Source organism: Notechis scutatus, chromosome 1, assembly GCF_049901735.1.
Source record: "Notechis scutatus isolate UNSWTSFEM ecotype Mainland chromosome 1, rNotScu1.2, whole genome shotgun sequence".
Taxonomy (NCBI): domain Eukaryota; kingdom Metazoa; phylum Chordata; class Lepidosauria; order Squamata; family Elapidae; genus Notechis; species Notechis scutatus.
This window is the reverse complement of record NC_142009.1, coordinates 35,735,507-35,762,113: the sequence shown is the minus strand read 5'-3', so window position 1 is coordinate 35,762,113 and position 26,607 is coordinate 35,735,507. Positions and strand designations below refer to the sequence as shown.

The following is a 26,607-nucleotide window of genomic DNA, read 5'->3' as shown; positions in this document are numbered from 1 at the left end:
GTTTTACCTCTTGAATCCCAGTCTATGTGTGTGACATAGCTAGATGCTCCTTTGCAGATTCCAACTCTTTTGCTGGTAAGTACATTGTAAATATCTACAAAGTTATCATGGGAAGCCACTGCCAGGTATTTTCCTGAATCTGAAAAGTATATTTAAATAAATCCAGACATTTGCATGGAATACATCAAAACATGTCTATGGAATTGAGATCAGTTATTATCGAAAAAGCAGCAAGCAGATGGAGAGGCTCCAATAGATCAGTTTAGTGAAATGGTACAATCAGGGACACCCACATCTCTTGCTCTAGAGACTAAGTTATAAGATTCGTTGCTGCTATTGTGCCTTTCTTATAACATTATATTATATTATAACATTATAACAGCTTATAGTCTACATAGTAAAGAAACCAATGAGAATTTTTTTACTCTTCAAGTTTTATTATATCTCTCAGTTTCGCTCAGGTCTGCCAATATTTATTTACTTATGAAGCTGATATGGGCGTTCATCTCATGTGCCATAACTCTGGGCTGTTCACAGCAGTGCTGATGAGAACTTACAAAGTACCCTGTTTCTCCAACAATATGGCCTCCCCCAATAGGAAGTCCCAGCATGTTTTATAGGCATGAAATGAAATTAAGCCCCTCCCCCCAAATTAAGGCCTATATTAAAACATGCAAAATGGGGGGAATGGTGTGGGGGCTTGCCGTTAGGAAGTACTTTTGTTGCACACCCGGATATGGTGCTGCCCGCATTGACCCTGATACGAAGTGCCCCACCAATGCTGAGGTCAACATCCAAGCCATCGCCGCCCGCCTGCCCGAAGATGCAAGGGGGGGGGGGAATTAAGTCACCCCCCGAAAAGATGGCCTAGCCATTTTTTCGGGGCTCAAAAAAATAAGACCCGGCCTTATTAGATGAGAAACACGGTAATAAAAACCAACATCCAAAAGAAACTACTTCTACTGCCCCAAAACAACCTTTCCTGATACATAAAAAGAATCACAATCACTGGGCTGCAACCACACCCTATCCCAAAACCTGGGGGAGAGCCAGCTTTCTAAGGCCTTCTGGAAAGTTAAAAGAGTGGGAACCTGTCAGATCTCAGGTGGAGGGTCTTTATGGATAGGGGCTGGTGCAGAAAAAAGGAAGTAATTCTTTTTTTTATATACGGTGATGTTACAATAGAAATTTTGTGATAAAAATCGGTGATGTTGTAGAAAGAACCTCATTTGAAGAATGAGTTATGTTATTGGGGTATAGAAAGTGGGCTTGGTTTATGGTGCTGAATTAGAATTCCCAGCATCCTTCAGCCTTAGCTTTGCTGGGGTGACAAAAGATGATGTTTAACAACATCTGGAGGTCCATAAATTGTCTGAAAATAATTTAAGAAATGGAAGCTGCAGCAGGTCTTGTTCTTTCTTTTTCTCACTTAAGAGCTCATTTTATTTTTTAAAAAGTGTTTTAGGCATATGGGCGATGCAAGGGGAATACTTGATACTTTTTAAATGTTTGGGTCAAGGAGAGCAGTTTTCAGTACATAATGAGTGCAGGATTTTAACATACCTGTTTTGCCACACTACCGTGAAAGTTTGTTACATTATACTGCTACCAAATTTTAGTATGATAATCTATGGATCCTTTGGGACTATAGAATAGGAGTTGATTACCCTTGTGGTAATGGACTAAGAGATGGATGTTTAAGCTTGCTTAGTTTCTCCGTATCATGAAATATGTCTTATCATAGATTGACATAGCTTTTAAAAAGCAAATTTAACCTGACATAAAAACATATATAGTATATGTGGTATATTAATGTTTATAAATATCCCTTGCCTCTTCAACATTTTTATTTTAAAGGATTTAAAAATAATAATAAAAAAGTTCACTTTGACCTCGAGAAAATTTGATGTCAGAGATCATTTCTTTTCTGTGATGGAAAGAAAGCATATCTTCCAAAGTATCAGCATTCACAACCAGAAAGCTTCCATCATTCAATCCAACTGCCAAGGCTTTCCCATCAGGGGAGAAGGCACAGCAGCGTCCACCTAAAAAAGTTCAGAGAAAGTCTGTGCCTAAATCTTAGAGACCAAGGAATGAAATTTTGGGGCAACAAAGAGCTCCTCAATCCCACCCAACACAAATGGTGATGGTGGTGGAGACATAGCCACGTTCCCATGCTAAAGAGAAGGGGGACATTTAAAAAAAATATAATTGTTATTAAGAATTTTAACTACAATGGTAAAAACTAATACAAATTAAATTAGAGAAAGAGAAAAAATAAAACAAGATTTAAAAATGCAGGGGGGGGGGGAGAAAAATGTTAAAAAAATGATTTCCAAAGTTCATTACAAGTATAAAAAAGGTAGTAACTTTTCACCCTCTGTAAAGTTAAACAGATATTTCTTCATCCCATATCCCATTTCTTACTTATAAGCAAACCCATAAAAGATCAACTTTTCAATCCTGGTGTTAATTGGTTCTGGGAGGCGCAATGAGTATAAAAAATGATGTGCACCAAACAAATTTTTCCCATAAGGAATAATGTAGTGAGTCACAAGGCCCCCAACAAGCCAACAGCTTGTGCGTTGAGTACCAAACAAACCATGAGTACTGGAAGAAAATTTTTGTGTCAAAATGTGTTGAGAACCAAATTCGATGAGTTTCAAAGCAGTTGAGTACCAAGGTATCACTGTAGTATCTAGTAGCTATACTGAAGATCAAACAGTGCTCAAAATGTAATATTCTAGTTTTCTGATTATTTCTCTTAATTTGGACTGTCTCCCTTAATTTGGATAAAGACTGACATTTTATAAGGAAAAATAGTAATTGATGATATAATTCAGACTTCTTAAATCTGTTGGTTTTAAATATTGCAAATATTACAATTGCTATCTTCACAATCATAAGTGATGGTCATTCATGCTGAGTAGGATAGGAATTGTACTTGAATACAGTGTTCAATGAGTAATTAACAATTCAGATGTATGATAGGAACATGTGTCCATCTTCGCATTTTGAAATGGTTTTTCCCCCCGCCCACCCCCTGGGTGTATCATAATTCATATTCTCCAATGAGACACATCCATAGCCAAGAGTCTTCAATCATGTTCTCCAATAGAATTGTGCACAGCAGAAACTTCAGTCACCTAGTTACTATCTTTGAAAACTATTTATGGAATGCACTTTTGATTTCCAAGCTGCCGCACTGCTCTTTCAAACCCCTTTCCCCCCTTCCTTTCTGTTGGCAACTATAAAAAAAAATAGAAATATTTTAAGAGTTGACAAGATGTTTAATAACAATTGGGTTTATTACTGGTTTCAAGTGAAATCCTTCTTATTGTGATTCATACAAATTCCAGACGTTTGCACAAATTGGAACTATTAAGCCACATTTAACTTTCCAGGCATGTACAAGAATACAAATCTACACAATAAAACCAAGAGCTCAGCTAAATTTCTGGTGGACAACTAAACATACAAACAGTTATGTTTGGCTTAACTGATCAAAGATTATGTATACCTGATATAAAAAAAATCCCTCATAAACAAGATACTAAAATACATAAAATTAATTGTTACCTTTTTTTAGTTTTCGCACTGCCAGCATACGATGTTGGGAGGAAAGCTCCCAGATCCTTAGAGTTTTATCATCACTCACTGTTGCACATATAGGCAAGAGGGGATGTGCTGCTAGACCCCAGACTTCTCCTTCCATATGGCCCTGTTTATAAATAGGGAGAATATGCCTTCAAGAAGCAGATACTGTGCAACTGTTTCTAATTCTAAGCTGAGACTGATTTCTAAACAGCATTCTGTTACTCTTAAAAATCCATAAATCTACAATGTGGTATCCACTGCTCCTATATATATTTATATCAGTGTTTGTACATTCTTTAAGGGTATAATAATTCATACAGCTATTTTTTTATATTTAAGCACTGGTTCTGATTTTCCTCTGCATTCTTAACACAGCAATTAATTAGTCCAGACAAGCACACTTATTAAACTAGTTGCAACTTGTAGTGTGTATTCCTTAAGAAGCATAAACCCGATGAACTTCACAACTTACAAGTTTGGAAACCTATTTGTCAGTATATGTAAACAACATCCAATCAAAGAACATCCTGAATAGCTTGTTTATTAAATTAATTAAATCGCAAAAAAGTACATAGGGCTACAGTGAAATAAAATAGGAAATGGATTAAATTAAGAGCAAATGTAGAAATGCTGGTTGTGCTCTTTGACATAGCTTTTGGTACACAAAACAAGCAGTTATACCTGCACAAGTAGAGTCATGGGACCAGTTTTATCAATCTCAAGAATTTCTCCATTTTTTGTTCCCACCAGTATATGTCCATGTCCTAAAGTGATGGCACGGATTGATGGATTATCTTCCAGCAGCAACCCTGAAAGAAAGAAAAATAAATAAACCTACTTTCATTTAATTTTCTTAATTTTAATAGAGCTTCTCAATTGCTAGATTTTATCTTGATTTAGATTATCTCTTGTTAAACCAAGGGTGGAATTCAATTTTTTTAACAACCAGTTCTGTGGGTGTGGCTTAGTTGGTGGGCATGGCTTGCTGGTCATGTGACTGGGTGGGCGTGGCCAACTTGACATCACTCACATCAAGGGGTGCTTCTCCTCGCCTGGCCTCTCATGATAGTGGGGATGCTGCAATGGTCACAAGTGTGAAAAATGGTCATAAGTCACTTTTTTCAGTGCCACTGTAACTTTGAATGATGACCAGTTTTAGACCAAAACTCAAAAAGGGTGTGTAAACTCACGTTTGAGTGTCAATCTTTCTAGCTAGCCAAGAGCCTCTGATGTACCATCTTGGTTCCTTGTCATTAAAAGCTTCTTTCTGGCAGCTCTGCTTCATTATTCAATTATTTCTTCAAAGTGCTAACTCCAACAGTGGAGTATTTTCTCCCAACAGCAGTGTAAAAAGCTTAAAACAACCCCTCCCCTTTAAGAAAGTACCAGCAAAGAAAAAAAAACCTCCTTTGGAGACAGTAAGTCTAGGCACACTGCCAAGAATGTAAGAAGGGTAGAAAAAAACAAAAGGAGATTTCTTCCAACAACTGGTTCTCTGAATTGCTTAGAAAATTAACAACCGGTTCTAGAGAATAGCTGCGAACCTGTAGAATCCCACCCGTGTTAAACATTTTAAAGCGATTCATATGGTAACATAAGACTTGGGCCACATATACATACTATTACTGTGTATTGTATGTATTGAGGAATGTCTTCTGAATGTTCAGAAACTTCAGATAGCACAAAATATGGCAGCTGGCCTATTTATTAGAACTAGGCATTGTGATCATATTATGTTAGCATTACTTCTTACTGATTCTACTTAGCTCTAGGCTTAGTTCTAAGTCTTGTATTAATTTGTAAAACTTTCCATGGTTTGAATCTAAAGTATCTGCAGAAATACTCTTCATACATTTCTACTTCTACATTTCTATTCCAGATAAAAGCACAATATTTTTTTTTACAGAACCACTTCTCTCTGAGAGTACATCCAACAGAATGGATGTGCTCCAGGTTCCTTTCCTTAAATGTTGTCTTCTAGCAAGACCTAAGTAGTGTCCCTTTTCGGTAATGGCCTCTGCTCTTTGAAACACCCTTCCTCCTGAGATCTGGCAGGCCCCTAACTTGCTAAACTTCTGAAAAGCCTTGAAGACCTGACTTTTCCCACAAGCATTGGAATAGCTTGTGGTTGGAGGTCAGAAAAGTTGTTTGTTGGATGCAAGTGATATGTTGCTTGGGGGGATGGGGTGGGGGAGGGACAACCAGGAATTTTTATGCTTGTTTCCATGTTTTTAATGGTTTCTATTAGCTGTATAAATAAAATAAATCAATACGTTTATTGTACTTAGAGTCTAGGTTTTCTTAGTGGTAGCTAAGTGAAGTTTGTATCCAGTGAACACAGTAGGCTTCCCCTTATTTATCCCCACAATAATTTATGGATTTAAGTTGATCTGAAAGATATTGCCAGACCCAAAGCCATCACATAGCACCATGGTCAAATGGGACTGGTGTTTCTGTCTCTTTCAGGTGTTCATACAATGTGGAACTACACTACTTTTTTTTCCAGGTACATTAATGTCTAAAATTTTAAGTTTGAGCATAAGTTATCAGTAATATATTAAACCGAAGGCCTTAATATATTATGCAGCAATGAATTTCAATCTGACAGCATGAATTTCTTTGACTGTATTGCTGCAATTTTTCACTGCAAGTTATCCCCATGAAAGTTTACATAAATTGAATATATTGCATACTTACATAAATACTCATTATGCTATTGACTGTCATGATAAGCATCAATATGAAAAGGGTGGAAAAAGGTAAGAAATAGTAAGCCACAATATTAAAGGCATAAGAAAGAAAAGAGAAAAGGAAATATGGCTAAATCTAATTTATACCAATATCATTCACTGTATTTCCTCATATGTTTCTAACATGCAAATCATTCTTGTTTCTACAATGTTCACAACATGGTTTGAAAACTGTTGTTTTTTTTCTTCAACTTTTCAATACTCTTTTTTGGGAGGGTGGGTGGGGAATCTCATTAACTCCATCCAATTCCATGAGTTTTTGGTCCTTCTCTTTCTATTTATTTTTCATATATTTGTTATGTTATAAACAGGACAAATATATTAGTCACCACTATATTATAGAATGTTCATATCCCAAAACAATGAATCTTATATTTCAAAAAAGTGTGCTAATTACTAATCAAATTATTTTTTAAAAAATGGTATGGTCTACTGCCTTAGTCAAAAAATTAACATGTAAACCAAAATCAACTGAAGAAAATGAATGAGAAAATGATTGTGTATGACATGATTTTATATGTTTTCATCCAGTCTCCCTCCTCTCCTTTTGCAACTACAGAGGATCCTGGGGGAAATTGATTATCTGGACCCTTTTCAGTCAGGTTTCAGGCCTGGATACAGAACCAAAACTGCTTTGGTTGCACTTGTAGATAATCTCTGGCAGGAGTAGGATGGAAGTGGTGCATCCATTCTTGGTCTTCTTGACCTCTCAGCAGATGTTGATACCATTGACCATGGTCTCCTTTTGGGCCTACTTAGGGAGATAGGGATGGGTGGCACAGTTTGGTACAGATTCACCTCTTTTCCACAAGAAAGGTTCTAATTGGTATTAATAAGGAGTGAGAGGTCTTGCTCACAGCCCCTGCTGTGTGTGGTGGTGCCACAGGGCTCAGTGTTCTTTCCTCTCCTTTTTAACATCTACATGTCACTATGGATGAGGTATCACCAGAATGCTTATGATACACAGTTATATATTATATTTCCATCCCGATTGAAGTGAGTGATGCAGTAGATGTTCTTTCTTGGTGCCTGGAGGCTGTGGGACATGGATAGGGAAGAACAAACTTCAACTGAACCTTGGTAAAATGGAGTGGCTGTGGGTAGACCTCTCTGTATACAAGAGTTTATCACCTTTGACCTTGGATGGGAATGCACTACCCCAGACAGACCAAGTGCATTGGGGATCCTCTTGGACTCATGGCTCCTACTCAAAGAACAAGTGGCAGCCATAGCTATGTGAAATGTTACTGTTTGTATAATTATTATACAAATGTAATAATATAGAAGGATATAAAAATAAACAATTGCTTTGAGATTTGATCCATATTCGTTTTTTCAATAAACCATCTCAGCATACTTATTTTGTCCTGGTAGCTCACTTTTGTATTAAATTCAGGTTCAATACTCATTCATTCTTCACCCTCTCTTTTTGTTTTCTAATTTGCATTTCTTAAATATCTCATTCTGTGTTCGACTTATTTCATGTTGACATATCTAACCCAAACGTTATATAAGTAGACAAAAACATATTTTATACACAGCAATTTTTATACTTTAAACATCTATTCTTCACATCAAACCAACTTGTACTCACTATCTTCCTACCAATGCTTATGTTTTAAATTTCCTCAATCATTTCCCCATTTTTAATAAACCTTTACATTATTAAGTAAATAGTTAAGTACATTAATTCACCTAGCAATTGTAACTTGCAATTGTTTATTCTATTTTCTATGTCAGGCAAAACAACCTTTATCTTTGATACCTCAATTTTCAGATTCATATTTCTCATTACATCACCAATTAATATTTTTAAACATTTGTATTGTTTTATTACCAAAAATAAAATACAAAAAAAGGAAAGGAAAAACAAAGAAAAAATAGTCTAGCAAATAAATATTCAACACTAACAACAAGAAAATCCATCAATCTAACATTCTTTGCAAATCATGAGAACTATTTAGGTTGTCATCTAACAATATGGAAATCATGAATACTAGTTCCTACATATTGATATCTGTAACACACCTCTAATGTCACTACAAACATTCCTTACACCTTTATATGTACAGTAACTACATTAAATATCACATAAACATGTCTTGGTCCCTACTCAGTTTTGACTCATTTGCTAAGCATTGCACTGATTCTCACTCATGCTTTAGTTCAATTATATATCACTGGTATCATATATACATACACAATATTCCACAATTCAACCCTAACTCACTATCTTGTATACAGATATCCCTCTATGTATGACCATAACTGAGCCCAAAATTTCTTTTGCCCTATTTTATGACTCTTCTTGCCACCGTTGTTAAGTGAATCACTGCAGTTGATACGTTAGTAACCCAGTTGATAAGTGAATCTGGCTTTCCCATTGACTTTGCTTGTCAGAAGGTGGCAAAAGGTGATCATATGATCCTGGGACACCGCAATGGTCATATATATGAACCAGTTGCCAAGCATCTGAATTTTTTCCATATGCTCATGGGAATGCTGTAGAGGTTGTAACTGTGAAAAATTCACATTTTTCAATGCCATTGTAAATTTGAACAGTCACTAAATGAAGTGTTGTAAGTCGAAGACTACCTGTATTCTATAAATCAATAGATACATAGTAAATTTTCTTTCTCACATTCATATGTATCTTAACAGCCTGTTGAGGATCAAAAATCTGGTCATCAGATTAGCTAAAACTCTATTACACTCCTCAAATTTTGGTCCTTATAACCTCTTGTATCCTTTCAATCAGAATTCTGCCAAACACTGTTCCAGACAAATAAGAATATATTGTTTCAAGAATAAATGAATTCTTAGTAAACATTGATTGAACAAAAAATGAAAGACCATTGTAAAAAGAAGTACGTTCAGGTTTTTTTTATTTTATAGTGAGAATGAATGAGGACTAAATTGCAAAACAAATATATGAAGAATGAATGGTTCAAGAGGAAGAGGAAGGCCAAGAAAGTTGCTGGAAGAAGCTGATGAGGTTCTCATAATGTGTAAAGAAAATAATGCAGTATATGCATATAGAGGAAGCAGATATAATTTACAAGAATAGAAAGGTATGAAGAAGTATAATAGTGTTGCTATAAATTAGATTTAATTAGATTTCTTTTCTCTCACCTCCTGCCTTTGATTCTTTGTTACTTCTTGCTCTTTATTTTTATGACACTACTTATGCCAAAAAGCTATAGCACAATTTCCATGAACTTCATACCTTTCAGTCTTCATATAATTAGGTGATTATTCATAATGGCTGTAGCATAAATTATTGGTAATCACTCCCAAATTTAAGCAAATCAGCCATCTGCCGTAATCTCTGAGATTCACTTTTTAGAACAATGCAGAACTGGTGGCCTACAGATTTACTAGGATTTTGCAATGTCTCTTCATATGTTTTAGTATAAGCAGTCTTTATTCCTGCATATTGTAACTTAGATTAGTTATACCTTTAGACGCAGGAGAGAGTGCTGCTCTTTTGATGGCATATGTCTTCAAGCACCTCTCAAATGTATCATCCCAAAGTGCCACAACACCATCCTTCCCACCTGTCACAAAGCCCTGTAGAGAAACAGATTTATAGATCTGCTTAATACATCGACAATATAAAGTTAGGTGATAAAAATTAATGTCACCAAATTGCAAAATGAAATACATTCACTCATATGCTTCTACAAATCTTGTCTCCCCTAGCTTGCTGATGTTTTCCTCTTATCTATGAATGATGCTCTTTTGGCTATGGTACTCAATCTGAACATCAAATATTGAAAGAATGGTTGCAAAAATAAACCCTAAATACACTGTATCTAGTGGCTACATTGAGATGACTATTTTCACGTTCAAAGGAGCATTTATTTAGTTCCAAATGCAAAAACTAAGTATCCCATCTATTCTCAAATTGTTTACTGGAAACAGGAATGAGAAATTTACAGTACTTATCTAGTTCAAATACTATTCTGGGGAATTTAAGCCAACATTTACCCAAACGATGTATGCATACTTAAGCTTGGTGCCACTTCGGTTTTGTAGGTAAAAAGGTGCTTTAGAGCAGTGATCCCCAACCTTTTTATGCCGCAGCCGGTACCGGCATCAGCTGGGCGCCGCGACCTGGTACCGCATCAACTGGGCGCCGCCATCTTTTTGACGAAAAAGTGCTTCCGGTGACCTCACCGGAAGCACTTTTTCATCAAAAAGATGGTGGCGCCAGCGCTCCGGTGAGCTTTTTCGGGTAGAAATGGCTTTCTACCTGGAAAAGCTCACCGGAAGCGTAAGCGCCGCCATCTTTTTTGATGAAAAAGTGCTTCCGGTGAGCTTTCTACCCAGAAAAGCTCACCGGAAGCACTTTTACCAAAAAGATGGCGAACCACAACCAGCGGCCTGGTAAGACTTGTTCCAGCGGACGGTGCCGGTCCGGGACTGGCTGTTGGGGACCCTGCTTTAGAGCATATAGAATACCTCTTTGCAATTCCTTAAACCAAATATTTTGTTTCCTAAGCTAACACCACAGTGACTGGAAATAGCTGCACAATCCCATGAAAAGATGCAGCTGCTTTACAGAATTGCATGACAAGATAATTTTTACCTTATCTAAAGCATGCATAGCAAATACAGGTCCATCATGAGCTTTTACTGTCTTAACCAACAAAACATCTTTCCAGATGTAAATATCTCCAGTTGCAGATCCAGAGAAAACGAGGTCTTCTATCCGTCCATAGGAAATACTCATCATGGTTTCCTGCTTCCCAATATTTCCAAACATGCCACGTTTTGAGGTAAAACCACCACCTGAATAGTAATGATAGACCAATAAGAATTATTATAAATGACTGCATACATTTCAATTATCTATTACAAAAAACCAATAGGGCTGGGAAAAAAAGTACGTTGGGGGTGGAGACGAAGTAAGAAAATCCTAGTTTTTCTTGAATTGTGTATCTTGAAACAAACAATGTTACAAGTTGGTAGGCAGAATAGGAAGGAAACAGCCAAGTATAATTATACTATCCATTAGATATTGGGTAACTTTTTGCTAGGGGGGAGACATTATTATTTTTTACAATGTTTTTTATTTCTGAGCTGCAAAGGGTATGACAATAATATGACCACATCTTCAAAATGAAGAATGATTTATGGTTTGAGGTAACTGGGTTTTTCCAAAGACAAAACAAATTAATTCAGAATAAATCTTGTTACAATGCTCTTATTTTTTGGAGGAAAAAAAAATCTAATAGTTGTACCACAGACTGCCAAAATCTGATATCATGATTCCAAGGCATTTTAGAATCCATCTAAAATGGGACAGGTAGATGTCTAGAGTCCTTTCACCTAGTGCTAACTGCAGAGCCTAACTTTATTTTGTTTTTTTGTTTGTATCCTGATTTTATGATTTTTACATGTAACTCAAGGCGATGAATATATTCAACACAATTTTCTCCTTTTGTTTTCCCCACAACAACCTTGTGAGGTAGGTTGGGCTGACAGAGATTTACGTCCGAAGTCACCTAGTTGTCCTTTATAGCTTAAATAACCAGGCTTGAACTCATGGTCTCTTTCAAGCCTGGTGCCTTGACCACTAGATGAAATTATCTAACTATCTGTCTATTAATTTAAATTATATCATCATCATCATCATCATTATCATCATCAAATGTATTTGCCGCCCATTTCATTTCAAAGCAATTCTGGATGGATTTCCTAATCCTAATCCTAACCCTAATCCTAATCTAACTTTTTTATTGGATTGCCAGCATCCAGTACTACAATAGGAATAGAACCAAGGGCTACTAAAACTTTTCTTCATATCCACTAATTTTTCCCTTTCTCCCTTTTTTTTCTTTTTTATTTGCTCCTGGGAGATTTAAGTCCTCACCATAACTCAAGACATCAACAAGACATTTCGCTCTATATCAAGTATGTACGTCCTCAAGCAAGAATGGTAACAAACAGAATAGACATAGGAAAATTTTGCTGTGTCTGTAATGAGAAACTAAATTATCTGAATCAACTTTTATCAATGAAGACATAAGATAAATTTTACTACCTGTTTGTTGCCAAAATTTTATGTGCTTTATTCCAACAGTCGCCAGTTTATCAGCATGATGAGGGTTGCACTTTACTACGAAGAGCTTATCTTTGTGACCCCTTTAAAAAATAAAGAATAAATGAATAGATTTTTGTACTATTATGACAGTAACATCCTATTTTTTAAAAGAGGATGTGGCACTTTAACAGTAGTGAGCATGTCTTACAGCACTATTGCTGGACAAAATAGAGGAGACATTTAGCATGCATTTTCACCGGTATATTATGAATGATTTTGATAAAGAAGGATTTTAAAACTCCAAATTAAAAGCTATTTTGACAATTGTGGGGGTTAAAAAGTTCAGATGGTTCTAGCACTATTAGAACTTTTTACAAACAATAGAATTAATAGAGATTTCCTTTAATATGATCAATATAGGTGGTCCTTGAGTTACGACCACAATTGACCCCAAAATTTATGTTGCTAAGTGAAAGATTTGTTAAGTGAGTTTGCCCCATTTTATGACTTTTCTTGCCACCATTGTTAAGTGAATCATTACATTTGTTAATGCAGTTACTGTGAATCTGAATTCCCCATTGACTTTGCTTATCCGAAGGTCGCAAAAGTGGATCACATGATCCCAGGACCCTGCAACCGTCATAAATATGAACCAGTTGCTAAGCATCTGAATTTTGATCCTGTGACCATGGAGATGCTGACCATGGAGGTCCTAAGTGTGAAAAACAGTCATAAGTCACTTTTTTCAGTGCTGCTGTAACTTTGAACTGTTGTAAGTTGAGGCTACCTGTAAGTGACATAGTCCTCATTCTTGTTGAATCCAGTTTAAGATAAGATTCTCATACGAACAAATCAGTTTTATTTTAACTGTAGCTCCTCACTTCCAAAATAGTTGGCTTAGTAAATAGTAGATCTTTGAAGGTATCATTCCTTAGTTAAATCTATCCAGTATTGTTATTTTATTTAAATAATAAAATTAGTCAATGGGAAAGTACCTGGTCACATACTGATATATTAGTAGAGATATGATTCAGTGAAGGACTGCTCAGTTGCAATTCATACTCTCATATCCAATTAATGTTAACAAAATCTTAATCTGCATGTTGAACAGGAATTAGGAAACTAATTAGGGACTGTTTCATTAAAATTATTTTGAATAATTTATTGCTTATTTGGGAGGAGATCCAATTACATAACTCACTACATAAACTGGATTAAATATTTATAAGAATGTACTGAATATATCTTTGATTATATTACCATGGACTGATTTTATCATACATAGTATTGTAGAGTTTATATTTATATGACATCTGATTTTGTAATTTGATTAAAAATTGTTAATATACTCATTGGATGCAATTATTAGCCAACTATTTTGGTGGTGAAAAGCTATAACAGCTAGAGCATGGAATGTCTCCGGCTGATATACTAAATGCACCCAAGAGAAATATAGATTCCCAAATAAGTAAAAATGTAGGGAATCTAATTTTATATAGCATACCAACATCAGAAATCCACTAATAAATAACTTGTAAGGGATAGATATACAGCTCTATTTGAATAAGGTCAAGACATATTATCAGAAATGGGACATAGGTAACGTCTAACGTGATAATAAAGTTTGCAGATGATACCACCATACTGGGTCTTATTATAGGAGGAGACGAATTAGCATACAGGGAAGAAGTTCAGAAGTTATCCACATGTGCCTCAGCAGAGTAAGGAAAATCCTCAGGGGTGATTCACATCCTGGTCAGTACTTCTTTACTCTCCTATCTACCATTGGGCTGTAGATATAGAAGCATAGCCCGCTAAACAAATAGGTTGAAAAATGGCTTTTATCCGTGGGCTGTCAGACTTCTGAACGCAACATAACATCACAATTAGGTTTAAAATGATAGACTTGCAGGGCCAGCGCAACGTGCAACATGTTCATACCAGTGTAATATAATATGTTACATAAATATAGGTATATGGGAATATGTGTTAGTTATTACTTATTCGGGTTTAGGGATTCTATTTCTTTCATTTATTGAGTTATTGAGATGTATTTTGTGTTTGGGGGGTGGCTGCACCAAGGGAAGCTCATTTCAATTTCATTGTACACATATTGTGCATTGACAATAAACGTTTGATTTGATTCTTTAAGAGAGCTAAATTTGTATCACTTTTAATCCATCATCCATCAAGAAGCCATTAAAAATTAAGCAATCTGAGATGAAAGATAGCCTCCTACACTATATATTAGAATAGAATAATAAAAAGAACAGCAACTGCCACAGACTCACATAAAAAATAAACATGCTACTTCCTGAAAAGAGAACACATCCATTAGAAAACCAATGAAATGCATGACCCAGTTTTTCCCAAACGCTTTGTTCATGCATGCAATTACTAGGTAAACGATTAAGCTTCCACAAGTGAATGAAATCAAAGAATGCCAAGGAAACGCTTATTTAAGATTAGTATGAAAAAAGATAAGTCTGGGGCACAACAGTGATTTAACAGAAAGAAAAAAATGATTTGTAGATCCATTTATATCAGAAAAACTGCACGGCAAATATTTTCAGAGAATAGTCTTCCCTTTTAAGATATCACTGAATTCAACAAAAGAACAAATGTAGCATAGTTTGATTTAAATTATTTTGACTCAAGAAACAGCAAAATAATTTTGGAATGCCACAATAATTGGGATACCATGTTGCAGAGAAAAGGGAACCGTTTTGAAGGACGAGAGGAAGAACTGCTACCAAGGCAACGTTCAAAAATGAAAGTGGTATTAGCCGGGGCCAGGAATGTTGTCCTTGTTCAGTGATCACAATTCAGATAAGCAATTCTATCACTAAGCAAAGTAATTGCTAAGTGGGAAATCATATGAGTGCAACAATACTTTCCTGTTCCCTACCCCCCACATCCTTTGGAATGTTCACCTTAGAACTGAGATAATTAGCAAGAAAGCAATTAATTATTTTATTTACTGGAGGGGGGAATTACAAGAAAGAAATGTTCCCTTTGTTCGTATCTATTTCATGTATTAATAATCATGTTTATACTTATATACATTATCAAATGCATGCTTGACAAAATAAATTAATAAAAAATAAATAAATAAAATCAGCTATACAATGAAGAATACACACTGAAAGTAAGCATGACCATACTACACTAGCAACGTAAGGGGGAGGGGAACAATTTCTGTAGGCAATTTCTCCTGTGCTAAATCTATTTTCCTTCCTCACAGAATGGAGAGAGAGGAGAGGGGGGCATTACAAGAATGTATGCAGGCACATAATGAGGAGTACAGAGGGCTGTTTGTGTAGCATGCTTGCGGCTACTGGCATCAGTGCTTTGCTTTTGATGTCTATTCTCCCTCATGTGCCTGTTTACTTTCTTGTAATCTCTTCCTCTCCAATCTTTCTGCTCCACAGGGGAGAAACAAGAAAAACAATAGGTCAAGCACAGGACAATGCATATTGACTGTAATAGAAATGACATAATGGAGGATTACCTGCAACTTGTAAGTAAATGCCTTTTACACAAAGATAAAGGGAGGGAGGGGGAAGCAAATTTAGACTTGCAAGATTCTGTTATTATAGCTTTATAATAAAAGTAATGCTGACCTATATAGAATTGCTTTTCTAGTCTGGTCTACTTTGAAAATTGACATTATAAATGCAGTTTTAAAAAAGCCAGGAAAATTACAGGAAAATTAGAGTAAGAACAGTTTGAAGAATGAAATAACCAGATGCTATACAGATGGGAACACTATATTATTTTGCAATAATACATTGCAAAAATAGTTCTGTTCTCATCCTCAAAATATATGGACAGAAATTAAGTGTATGATGCTGTTTCCTGTCATTTCATGTTCAGCTTATATATCTGACAGTATGTCTAGGGCCATATATAGATGATACCTGATACAGCACATGAATGGATGTCTTATACAAGAATGTGGGATATCTGATCTATCATTATCTGTTTCTATATTGGTCAACAGTACAATTTTAAAAAAAACCTCCTGGAATAGTATCAAAGAATACTTGTATTATACAAAATATGTAAAACTATGGATGCAACATGATAGTATTCTTACCTGGTCACTGCCATCTTTTCTCCTTTTTTCCAATCCCACAGTACAATGGTATGATTGTCATCTAATCCAATTGAAGCTAAACATTTCCCATCAGCTGTACAAAACCAATTCATAGTTCATCATAAGATATCTTGAAATGAAATGTGGCAAATATAATATTCATTGCAAATTTCCATGTTATGGTGCCAGGAATAAGGAAGTTGGATGTTCTACAGGAATTAAACTTTCACAATGACTTAATTTGTACTTATTTCTTCCTCCTTCCCTTAACTATAATTATGCTAGAAAAGGATTTAGCAGTTGCCTATGACAGAGATCCCCAAATTTTTTATTGTTCGAGAGCCAGTTTGAAAACAATATGACTGCCATTGGCAGTTAAGCCCATTCATTTGATGGAGGTATAACCAGTTTACACAGACACACACACAAAGTTTAGGTGAGAAATCAAGTCAAGGAATGGTGCCCACAGATATGAAGTTAGGAACCCCACAGTAGTGAGCTTGATATGTTGGAAAGTGATGGTCTTGTTATGTTTTGTGACAGAAGCTTAAACCAACTCAATAGAACTGAAAATACTAGCTATTGCCTGTTTGATGCTTCTATGTATGCTTCCTGTAAGTGAAAATCAGGAAAAACCCCTATAGTTTTGAATAAAAAATGTGACTTCTGGACAGGTCACAACAAGCCTTGCTGCACTGTTACTAGGTAGAATTTGTCTAGGAAGATAGAATAACTTTATGCACCTGAAGAAAAAGACTAGATTCTGTTTGCTATTTCAGAAAAAAAGTTTTACTTTGAATATTTTAGAATGCTATCCTGGAAGAGGAGAAGGATATGATCTTTTACAGACAAACATTATTTGAGTTACCATATAACTAAACAACATCATTTCCCATTCTAAAGCAGCATTCATTACATAGCAGCTCACCTGAAAAATCAAGTGCACATATTCCCCTTTGGTGCTGACCTCTTAGCAGTGACAAACATTTGAGCATCTGTATATCCCAAATGTGAATAGCTGCATCTCTTCCAACCTAAATAAGAGCAATTATTTCAGTTGCCGTTAAATAAAAACCCAATGCAATAAGTACTTTCAGTCAAAAGAGCCTTTGTTCATAAACAGAGGTCCTAAATCAATCTGAAAAATGGCAATTCAGATCTTTTGATGATGTGTGTGTGGGGGGCTCTAAGAATGAAAGTTGGAAATTTGCTGCATAATTTCTCAATCTGAATGTCATCTAAAAAAACATTGGAAAAGTGTTTGGCATCACCAACGCTACTGAAGGCAGTATCCAAAATTTGCTGCCCATCTTTCTATAACCAAACAAAATTGTCTAGCCAGCAATGGATTTTAAGTTTCTCTGAATTGTATTACTGTATTTTATTTCAAAAATTTCCTGTTTTTTCACTGACTGAAACTACAAAAATTATATTATCCCTATTATATGGTTCAATTGTCGCACTACCACAAAAATCCCCAAAACATTTTTGAGTTCATTTGACTCAGAACATATACTAAATAATTTGAACATTTTTTAAACATATGTCATAGCTATGTTTCCTCTGACAAAATGAAGTTAGTCCTAGGATATAAAACAATAAGAAACTCCTAGCGCTATAGCCTAGATTAAGAAAAAAATGCCAAACCACATCCTGTCGGGCTTCAAAGAGTCAACGGTTTATCTCCTGAAGTGAATCCCGACACATTATCTTGATTGGGGAATGAAAGTCCAATCCTGCCATTTACAATAGATCAACTTGATCGGAAAACGTTTCTTACTTTTGAAGATCCCATCCCGGTTTGACTTATCTCGTATCAGCATGAACATGCGACAAGGATGGGGTGGGAGAAGGTTTATCACTCCAACTCCTCTCATTACCCGAAATGAAACACAAACAATCATTGGGGAAGTTACGGCACAACCTGGGAATTGAAACCCCATTCTGTTTGGTAATTGGTTGCGTTTAGAATTGCAGGGTGGAGGTGTGTAGGACTAATGGGGAGGGCGGATGTTAGTTAGCTGCATAGGGTGGGGCTGCATGATAAATTGCGCTGAGAGACGAATGATCTCAGCGCTGACTTTATCCGGTATATCCATTGTTGCCGTGTTTGAAGGAAAATGAGAGAAAATAAATGTACCCATTCACAACGAATCCTGTGAGTAATATAGTTTATTGCTAGAATTCCTACGTGTACAAACGAAGGCTTACACATCTGCATTCTTGTTAAAAAAATATACATATGCATAAAATCACTTGCAACTGAATGTGATTGAAAAGGGACTTTATATATTGACTTCTAAAAAATTTATGAAACCTGTTTTGAACATATTTAGCTTCTTCATATATTACTTCAACAACCTCTTGGTATTTAAATATGAATATACATGACAATAAAAGCTATAAAATCCATAATCTATCTGGATATGTAGAGATTCAAACTGGGAAATTTAATTTAGGCATTCTTTAGATTCTAGATATATTCACTCCAGAGAATAGGGAGGAGGGCAAAATTAGTAGCCACAAATTATCAACTACACACTACAACTAGAAAATAACACAATTGAATTTGTGAATACACTTTTGTATTTCTGCATTCTGTATTTTTGGCATTAATTATTCTTCAATCTTTGATTACAACCCATCCCAAGGTTAAGTGAATTGCTTGTAAATCATTTTTAATCTAACTAATTGAACAGTCCACAAAATTTGGATTCTTGCAAATATGTGCCAAACGTTCCATTTCCTGGATTGTTTTTCACCTTCTCACCCTCTGCTTTTTGGCAATTGAGATGCTAGGCTTCTTTTTTTATCTAATTGCTATTAATGTTATATTTTAACACTCCTTTTAGAGGAAGAGGCCATCCTATAATATTTTACTGTAAAACCCATTCATAAAGTACTGAGATATATTATTCTTAAATAAGTGGATTTATTTTTTTTAATTTGGAAAAAAGTCACAAGAATTAATATTGTGAGAAAATCTGTAATTTTTAACATTGATTTGCCAGTGATAATGTTTCTTACATACTCACCTGTCCAGTAGCAACATAATCTTTCATAGGATGGATGGCAAGGCTGAGAATGTCATCATCATGACCAAGATATAGTCTTTGGGTATGCTGCTGCCTATTATACACCACAGCAACAGCAGCAATATGATAAACCACTTCTCCAGTCTGTGTGTAGAATAAATTGTTTCGACAATCATATCCTCTATAACTGAAAACAATAGAAAAAATTAATAGGTTAATAAGTTAACAAGACTCCTGTAGGTCGAGGAAGCAAAGGATCATATACCATGATCCTAGTGTTACCATTTATACTAAATCTACCATAATCCTAGTGTTATTTATACTGAATCATACTTATTTATCAAGAAATTAGATGGCCAATTCACTCACAGTGATTCCAAGCAGCTTGCAGAAGTAAAACCTCAAATACAAAACTCAATAAACCCCCATCCCCATAGTGACAACAATTAAACAAGCCACTTGATACACTCTGTATCACCCTGGGGTTCCCAGGCCCGCTGGCAAAACCATGTCTTCAGCCCCTTTCAAAAGAGTATCAATTTTATCTTTGTGGGGATGATGCTGCATATATTAGGATATAAACTATTATATATTAACATATAATCTCTAAGATAGCAGAATAACATACTTAGTGCTTGGATATTTATATTGGCTTAAATATAAACTGATTTATTGCAATTTATATTTAAATCAATAATTCAATAAAGTTAATATGATCTGCAATATTTGTATTAAAAGGTATTAATTATTGTATTATTTATATTAAAATGTATTAGTTATTGTATGCTGCTTTATCTATTTTACATGTTAGATACTATCTAAAACCTTAGCTGACAGAGGTGATAAACCTAAAATTAGTACCATCCTTCTCAAATAAGTTTTTTATTTGCAATATAAACACACATATTTTATGAACATTGCATTAATTGTGTCAAGTCTTTTTTAAGCAACAACAACAATAATAATACAAATAGATATATATAGTTCTAATCTTTCAACTTCCACAATTTCAACAGGGCTAATCTCTTTTCATAATCCATTTCTCATTTTCCCATTAATTCGTTTAAGCATAAATAATATTTCTTTATGTCTTTATAGTCCCTAAATACTATTATTTAATATTTTCTAAGAATTATTCATAGTTCCACCATAACTTCAATATTCCACATGTGTAGGGTTAATAATAACGCTAAATATTGACAATATTTAATCAATCCCAAGTGTATCTCAAAATCCCACAGTTCCTAGTCCTTAATTATTTTAAATTCATAATATACTTCAACACACTATTAATATTAATAATACAGTTTAATTACCTAATCCTAAATTTCCATCTACTGTCTTGACTTATTTGAATTATATTATTAAATTATATTTTCTATTAGTATATATACTATTTTCCCTGTATATAGTTTCCCATTTTATTGAAATGTTTTCTCATTATCCATCATCTCTTGACCTTTTTGAAATTCCATCATTTATTGCTTTTTAATCAACCTTTTATCTCTCTTGGAATCTTATATCTCTTTTTGGTTTTTTTGTACCTACTAATCTTCCCCTTCTGACAACCTTTTATCTCTTTCTTCTGTTGTATTTGAACTCCCATCAACAAAACTTCTTGTTGATTTTTCTTAAGATTTTTTTCCTTTTCCCTCTATTCTGTTGTAAACTTTTATGAGGTTATGTTTTCTACTTATTAATCCTTTCTCCTCCTTATTTTTAACTTCTTGCATCTCTTTTTGCTTTTCCCTTTCCTCTGCCTTTTCTAACTTCTCACCTATTTCTTGAGTATCATGTTCTCCCCCAATTGTTGGATAGCTTCTACATTCATTTCTGTATCTTCAAACGATCCCCTTGTCTCCTTATTGCCTTTCCAAAATTCACACATATCTTTTAACATAATCAGTATTTCTCCATATAGCTCTGTTGTCTGTTTGAAGTCCATTTTGTAAAACCTTTATTTTACAATTTACAATTTATATTTCCCCAATTCTATATCTCCCAATTGTCCAAATTTTAAAGTCTTATTTATCTGTCCTTTTCTCTTTTCTTCTAACACTTTTCTTCTTTTGTCTCATAGGATGTCCTGCTGAATAACCTTAAAAAAACCAAGTCCAAGTCCAAATTAAGTCCAATAGTCCAAGTCCAAATTAAACCACTAGATTCCTCCCATCTTCCAAATCCATAATTAGTATCATCCTTATGCATATGGGAAATGAGCAGACTTGGAAGGATTGTAATATTTAAAGACTATAAAGGTAAAGATATATAATAATTTCATTAAAATGAGGAAACAAATCTTAATGGGATGGGGAGAGAGCCTCAAATACAGCTTCTTTTTTTTTTTTTTTAAAGGAACATTCTAAGGAACTATAAAATACTGGGTGGCTATTGCTGGAGAGTGAACAAAAAGAGGATTGGGAGAAAATATGTAGCTGGATAATACGACAGCAGATGAACACTGTGTTAACAGATTAACTCTGTGTTAACACTGTGTTGCAGTCATACTTACTCTTATTTCAAAATCAACAGAAGATTTGGTGTTATACTATAAGGAGGAGGAGAAGGAAGGAAGCCAGAGAATATGAACAGAAAAATGAGTGTTCATTGGTTTATAATAATCAACAAGGTTTTATACAAGGCAGAGTCTATACATCTTTCTCTCAGCCCTGCATTCCACACAGGCAAAAAAAATTAGAGAAGCAATTTTATCTCAGAGAATTAGGAAGTCATATTCACAATGAAGATTTACATGTATCAGCATGCAGAAAATTTGCCTGATTTACAGGACTCTCTAGGTCAAATCCTGGGACTCTTCCTCTCTCCTTTTTCAGTTAATCAATTTTTGGCTGCTCTGTTTTCAGCTCTGAAGCTCTCTGTCATCTTTGATCACTAAATAGCTTTCTCCAATGTAAGAATCAGAGTGTCTCACTTTACCCATTTCAATTCTTAGCTCCAGGCACAGCCTTTAAATCTAAAGGTTATTTTTGTTTAACAATGAATTATTTTTTTCTGTGAGTAAACTATTGAAAGAGCTACTGTTGAAAATGTGTTATACCCATGTATAAATTGCAGCTTTAAACTGTCGTCAGGGGCTCTCTCTCTCTTAAGGCAGGGCACTGTATGGCTTTTCTCTTTACGTTGTTGTTTCAGTTGAGGTAGATCTTCTTTGTAAACCTGCAAAAAACAGAGAAGAAAAATTGTAATTATAAACTTTTAATCAAGTAATTCCAATTGCTTCTTATTGTTTGCTGGTATTAGCATGAAGTATTTGGTAATTTGAAAGATCTGTGTCATTGTCCTGTATCATATCTTCTTCTACTTTAATGACTGAAAAGTATTAGATTATAATTTTCATAATTGTATTTTCTGTATTGTATTGTAGTCTAATATTTCTAGGGTAGAATTTCCCCAAATTGGGGAAGACTGCTATACTACATAACAAAATCAGCTTATTTGAAAAAAAAATTCTATAATTTTATAATTGGAAATTGGAACTGGCAAGCAATAACACATGTCTGTAGATAATGAGCCTGTTCCTGTAGAATTCTGGAGAAGGGGAACTGGATCAAGAAATACTGAGTACAACAAAAGGTTGTTAGGGAAAGGACAGCTTTTGGGGAAAGGCATCATTTGTATATCAATGCTCTAAGATCCAAAGATTTCCATTAATATTTCCAAAATCAATTTCTGAAAGCAATAGAATAGAATAGAATAGAATAGAATAGAATAGAATAGAATAGAATAGAATAGAACAGAATTCTTTATTGGCCAAATGTGATTCGACACACAAGGAATTTGTCTTGGTGAAAATACTCTCAGTATACATAAAATATACATTTGTTAAGAATCAAGAATCATAACGTACAACACTTAATGATAGTCATAGGGTACAATTGATACATTAATCTATTTCATGAAACTTGTAATCAAAATGTTTAACTAAACAGAAAAAAATAAAAAGTTGAAGCTCTTGTCATCTATTCAAGCACTTAGACATAAAAGAATATTTTCCCTAATTTTTTATTTTATGCAAAACATTAAAATACAACCTCCAAAAAAGAAAAAAAATGCAAAAACAAAACAAAGATTTACAAAACTACATACAAAAAGTGCATGAAAATAGAAAACAAAACAGACAGATACATAAATTGTCCCCCCCTAGTGAAATATTGATATATATGTTCTCTTCGCTGATGATGTAAAGCTATTCAACACCACAGACAATACTGCAACCATTCAAAAAGTCCTTGACTATGTGTCAGAATGGTCAAACAAATGGCAACTTCAAATCTCAACAAATAAATGCTCTGTCTTACATATTGGCAAAAAAATCAGAAAATAAAATATACGCTGAATAGTCAAGACCTTGATGATGATCCAAACTCTGTCAAGGACCTTGGAGTACTCATTTCTAATGATCTAAGGGCTAGAGCCCACTGTAACTACATAGTCAAAAAGGCATTAAGAGTTGTTGACCTAATCCTATGTAGCTTTTTCTCTGGTAATATCACACTACTAACTAGAGCATACAAAACATTTGCTAGACCAATACTCGAATACACCTCATCAGTCTGGAACCTGCATTACGTATCTGATATTAATACAGTTGAGAAAGTCCAGAAATATTTCACAAGAAGAGTTCTCTACTCACTCATTGCAGAATACCTTATGCCACCAGACTTGAAATTCTAGACTTAGAAAACCTAGAACTATGCCGCCTTCGGTCCGATCTAAGTATAGTATGTAGAATTATACATTGTAATGTCCTACCTGTCAATGAATACTTCAGTTTCAACCATAACAATACAAGAGCACACAATAGATACAAACTCAAGGTAAACCGCACCAAACTTTCTTGCAGGAAATACGACTTCAGCAACAGAGTGGTCAATGTCTGGAATACTCTACCTGTATTTCTTCCCTCTGTAATTTCTTCCCCAAACTCCCAAAAACTTTAACCTTAGACTGTCTACTATTGACCTCACCCTTTTCCAAAGAGGTCTGTAGGGGTCGTGCATAAGTGCACCAACATGCCTACCGTCCCTGTCCTTTCTTTTTATTTTTCTTATATGTATCCATTTCCTGTATTCATTACTATGTTTATACTTATACCCGTTATCTTACAGTCGCTTGACAAAATCAATCAATCGATCAATAAATAAATAATAAAATAAACTTCTGCCCTCTTGTGAAGCAGGCACACAATTTATGAATTTCTACTACACTGTTTACCCAACCCACTTAGCCTGACATTTGTCTACTGTATGGAACAGTAGTTAGTTAACACATACAAAAATTGTTATTTATTTAGCTAAACTGCAGAAATTTTTATGGAGGTTCTTTGAATTTTCAAGAAACATTCTGGGGAGGAAAGAAGTCGGAATAAGAATACGGAAGGAAAATATTTCTTCTGAAATAGAAAGTAATTTTATACTTTTTGCTCTAAATCATGATATCCACAGCCCATCTCAGCAGGTAACATATATTGTGTATGGTGGTAGCAAGGAACTGAATTGGCTTATTCTAAAATCAATCAATAGGGATAAACAGTATATATTTTCTTATATCCTTTTGCATAAAATATGTAGCAGGGGATGTTCAAACAATATATTTCTAGTTTCACCAAATATACTGGAAAAAAGTATTTAGGATAATTGTAAATCATTGGACCACATCTGCTTCCTTCTAGGAACTTTCTGCAAATAATTGAGTCTTTCATTGATAGTGAACCACGATTCCTATTTGATTATTTGGTATTAATGATACAAGCTTATCTTTTATTTATATTAAAAAGATGGCCCAACAACTAATTAACACAAATACATTGCAACAGTCATAGCAATGATTTAATTATTTAATTAAACAGACTGTATTTATTTAACATATTTCTCTGCCCATTGGCAATGTGCGCTGCAGGGAGCAGTATAAATCTGCCCAGTAACCACAAGACTAAGCAGTGTCCAAGTGTGTGTGCATATGTGTAAAAACTATGGAAACAAGTTGGAGGGTGTAACATTATAATCAAAGCTCTGTATTTTTTGCATGGATGATGCATACACTTTAAAAGGACAAGGCCTCAATTGCAACATTGTAAATATTATCTTGGCTGTTTTATCTTCTTTACAGATCAGAGGTGGCAATCAGCAGGTTCTGACCAGTTCTGGAAAACTGGTAGCGGAAATTTTGAATAGTTCGGAGAACTGGCAAATACCACCTCTGACTGGAGATTTTACAGTATCCTTCCCTTGCCAAGCCCACCAAGCCACACCCACAGAACTAATAGTAAAAAAATCTGAATCCCACCACTGCTATAGATGCCACTGAACCAACAAGTGTATTTTTTCCCCCAAAATATTTATTTTCAGTATGATGCAATGGCATTTCAACTGTTCCTGATCTAATGATCTGATATTGCAATGTTACTCACCTGTCGAACATAATTGATTTGAGCTTCTTGCTCAATATCTGAATCTAATTCTGGCACATCCGATAAATCAGAATCTGATTCTTCACTGTATGAATCTATGCCACATTCTGCAGAAGGGATGGAATAATATTAATCAGTTAGTGATTCTTTAAAAATAAGCCCCAGTGCCAGGAAAGATATTTAAAATCTCAGTTCTGACATGTTAAAACATTGGCAAAAGACCTTGAACATTTCTGACTTGACAGTAAAATATATAGAACTACCTAAGCCAGAAAAGAAAGCAAAGCTCAACATTAAATAAGCATATTCTCTTTTCAGTGATCTTTTTCATAATTTTTCAAGTTGAGAGTAGAGATTAAAATAAAAGGCAATGTATGTGTTAGATTTCAGTACAGGTAGTCCTCAACTTACAACAGTTCATTTAGGGACCGTTCAAAGTTACAACACTGAAAAAGTGACTTATTACCGTTTATCATAATTATGACCATTGCAGCACCTCCATGGTCATGTGATCAAAATTCAGACAGTTGGCAGCTAATTCATATTTATGACAGTTGCTGTGCCCCTGCATCAGGCGATCACCTTGTGTGACCTTCTGACTAGCAAAGTCTGTCAAGCAAGCCAGCTTAACAATCATGCTACTAATT

General features: G+C 34.8%; 1 protein-coding gene across 3 annotated transcripts in view; it reads right to left on the bottom strand.

Annotated features, from left to right (window-relative positions):
• EML6 (EMAP like 6) overlaps nt 1–26,607 on the bottom strand; it is a 132,183-nt gene that overhangs the window by 49,244 nt on the left and 56,332 nt on the right. For all 3 annotated transcript variants that reach the window (XM_087960949.1, XM_026676706.2, XM_087960961.1), the window contains 12 exons: nt 25,961–26,067; nt 22,589–22,707; nt 19,531–19,717; nt 17,424–17,529; nt 16,496–16,589; nt 12,397–12,497; nt 10,939–11,141; nt 9,806–9,917; nt 4,279–4,406; nt 3,580–3,721; nt 1,893–2,045; nt 8–139 (listed from right to left, as the gene is read on the bottom strand). In XM_087960949.1, coding sequence (XP_087817075.1) covers nt 8–139; nt 1,893–2,045; nt 3,580–3,721; nt 4,279–4,406; nt 9,806–9,917; nt 10,939–11,141; nt 12,397–12,497; nt 16,496–16,589; nt 17,424–17,529; nt 19,531–19,717; nt 22,589–22,707; nt 25,961–26,067 — 1,584 coding nt within the window. The remainder of the gene's footprint in view (nt 1–7; nt 140–1,892; nt 2,046–3,579; nt 3,722–4,278; nt 4,407–9,805; nt 9,918–10,938; nt 11,142–12,396; nt 12,498–16,495; nt 16,590–17,423; nt 17,530–19,530; nt 19,718–22,588; nt 22,708–25,960; nt 26,068–26,607) is intronic.